The following is a 2,916-nucleotide window of genomic DNA, read 5'->3' on the forward strand; positions in this document are numbered from 1 at the left end:
TGTGGATGCTCTAAGTTATGATTATATTTGTAAAGTACACGATTTAGAAGTATTTTGAAATTTGATGTTAATGAATCAAACTAATAAGTTATTTGTTGCAGTGTGAACCAAGTTTTATTTATATGGAGTTATTTTTGCTTAAGCGCAATTATTGGTTGGGCTTTCAAGTCAGTTTTTCAAGACATCCTACTTTCTTTTGAGGGGTAAATGAGTAATTTTATTTTCCACGCATAATATTTACTTATGTATATGTAAAGACATAATTAGTAATTTGTTATGATTTGTTTGATGTATATTTGGAGAGAAAAGTTGAATTCTACTGTCTCTGTTGTATTAAAGCATTGACTCATTTCGGTATTGCCTTGGATTAATTCAACCATGGCTTATACAACTAAGTTGCCATCTCTAACCATCTTGATACTTTTTTTTTCGCATCATCTGTTTCATACATGGGTCAATAAGTTGAGTAAGTTTGATTGAACAACTAATGTATTTATAAAGATGATTAATTAATTTATTATACATGTGAATTGTGCTAAACAGTAGAATCTATCTGAGGTCTTATAGTAAATTGATAAATTGTCATTAGGTTTATTTAAACAAATGAAATGCCACTCAAAGTACACATATAACTTATTTTTTTTAACTTATGTGTGTTATTTTATATTTGAGTAGGAACATACATACATAAGTTTCTTAAATATATGTTATGTTTTTATTAGTATTATCAACTTTCATAGTTGATGAAAAACTAGAGACTATTATGTATAGGAGATTATTTTGAAGAAAAGAAAAGGGAGAACTGAACAATTAGAAGAGGAACAATTGGAACAACTAGTTAAGAAATCAAAAAAGTAGGGGTGAACATAAAACCGAATTAACCGAACCGAAACCGAATAACCGAAAAAACCGAACCGAAGCATTAACCGACGGTTGATTTTTTAGTTTTTCGAAAAACCGATTTTTGGGTTTAGGTTAGGTAATCCATTTTAAAAAAACCGAACCGATTAATCGAACCTATGTTTTTTACGTGTGTTTTTAAGATTTTATGACCATAAACAAAACACCGAAAAATTCTACCATTGATGGTGATGAAGATTATGAAGATGATCAAGATTGGATCTAAACTTTAAAGATGAATGAGACAATGAATAAAGATTCGGGAAACCTTTTAGTTTTTTATTAAGAACGTTGTTGAATTTTAAACTCTACTACTCAAACAACTTTGTATTTATTTGGTTCCACACAACATGTGTCTATTTTTGTATTTTGAATTCAATATGTATGAGGTACTCTATTTTTGTTTTGAATTCTTTTTTTTTTTTTTTGTAATGTGTACTCACAATAAAAAAAACCGAAAATAGCCTAAGCCGAAACCGAAAATAACCGAATAATCGAATAACCGAAACCGATTGGTTGATATTCTAAAATAATCGATAGCTTAGGTTTAGGTTTGGGTTTCACCCAATAACCGAACCGAACCGAACCGTGCTCACCCCTACAAAAAAATGATATTTTTGTATTTGAGATATAAATTTTAACATTTTATTTTTTCAACCCGTGTAACACACAGGTTTTAAACCTAGTTCTTTCTATATGTATAAAACTAGTGGAATTCGAGTATTCGACTACATGCAACGTAATGGAACACCAAATTAAATTTAAAGTTGCGGAAACTAAATATTTTAACTTATAATCTATAATCTGATGCCTGGTGAATCTTTAATGAGAAATAACTTCAAATGATTTTGTTGGGCAATGGATAGCTTGGTTGGAGTTTAATTTATATGGTGTATTGATATAATATTTGTCTTTCTTAATAAAGTTTTGTTTTGGGGTTGAGCTCAGTTTCTTGTTAGGCTTTGTTGGCTTTGTGCTTTTTTTGTTGAAATGAAAGCATTGCATTTAAAACAAAAAAACACTTGAATAACTTTTATCACAATCAAAATATGATAAATCGTTTCAAAAAGAGCAAAAACAAATTTGGGGTGTGCATATTAACTTCTTTAAAATGGATTGTCCTTTGCAACATGTAAATATTATAATTATCGTTGGTTACTTCATCAGTATAAGTTATTATTGATTATCAGTAACTCATAAGTTAGATTATTAAAATTCAATTTCTCTTATATATTATTTGAGTGGTATTAACATCAATAAGCATAAATAAAATTTTAAAAACCATAAAATCAACTTGAAAAGGTAAATAGTTAAAAAGAAGTCTAGATCAATATCAAAACTCAATCCACAACATCAACTTTTGTGGTGCAAGATAACAACCTACGAAATATAGAAGCCAAGGCAGCAAACGTTGTCTCCTTCGCCTTCATAACCATTGTGCACTTCCTCCTCCTCCGCCTCCTCTTTCCACCGTCTCTCCGCCGGCCACCACCATCACTACTCGGTTTCCGACTAACACTAGCTCGTTCTCTTACTCTTCCAATACACTTCATGGTTCTCTCATTCAAACTCTCCTTTCTTGAAAACGTGTAACTTCTAAGGTAAAGTTGGCGGCACGAGATACTATCCACCAGCCGTGGGTGGCCCCTGCTTTCTCCGTTTTCCTGGTGACTGTTTCTACTGACTGACCGGACAAATTCCCGGTCAGAGTCTGGCCATTTGTAGAGGTTTACATATGTAGCCCGCACTGGTACGCGTGCATCATCATCAATGCATTTTGACATGCATACCGAGGCCATGATGGTCTCGAAGACAAGGGTTTTTGAAGGTTGGTTTTGATGTGTTTAGAGAGAATGAAATTGAGAGAATGAATTGTAAAATGTAAAGTGTGACTTTATTTCATTGTTTAGGATGGACGATGAGTGTGTATGATAAAGTAAAAATGATTTGGCCTCATGGGTGTGCATGAGGCATCATGAGACGACCTTTATAAATGCTAAATAAATATCATGCATT

The 2,916-nt window shown here is 32.0% G+C and overlaps 1 protein-coding gene across 1 annotated transcript; it reads right to left on the bottom strand.

Moving 5' to 3' along the window:
• Nucleotides 1–2,240: 2,240 nt before the first annotated feature.
• Nucleotides 2,241–2,699, bottom strand: LOC143578537 (uncharacterized). The gene has a single exon (XM_077062091.1). The coding sequence runs from the start codon at nt 2,697–2,699 to the stop codon at nt 2,241–2,243; it is 459 nt and encodes a 152-aa protein (XP_076918206.1).
• Nucleotides 2,700–2,916: the final 217 nt, after the last annotated feature.

This window comes from Bidens hawaiensis, unplaced genomic scaffold, assembly GCF_021521415.1.
Source record: "Bidens hawaiensis isolate Kalapana, Puna unplaced genomic scaffold, B.hawaiensis_p1.1 tig00029289_1, whole genome shotgun sequence".
NCBI classification, from domain to species: domain Eukaryota; kingdom Viridiplantae; phylum Streptophyta; class Magnoliopsida; order Asterales; family Asteraceae; genus Bidens; species Bidens hawaiensis.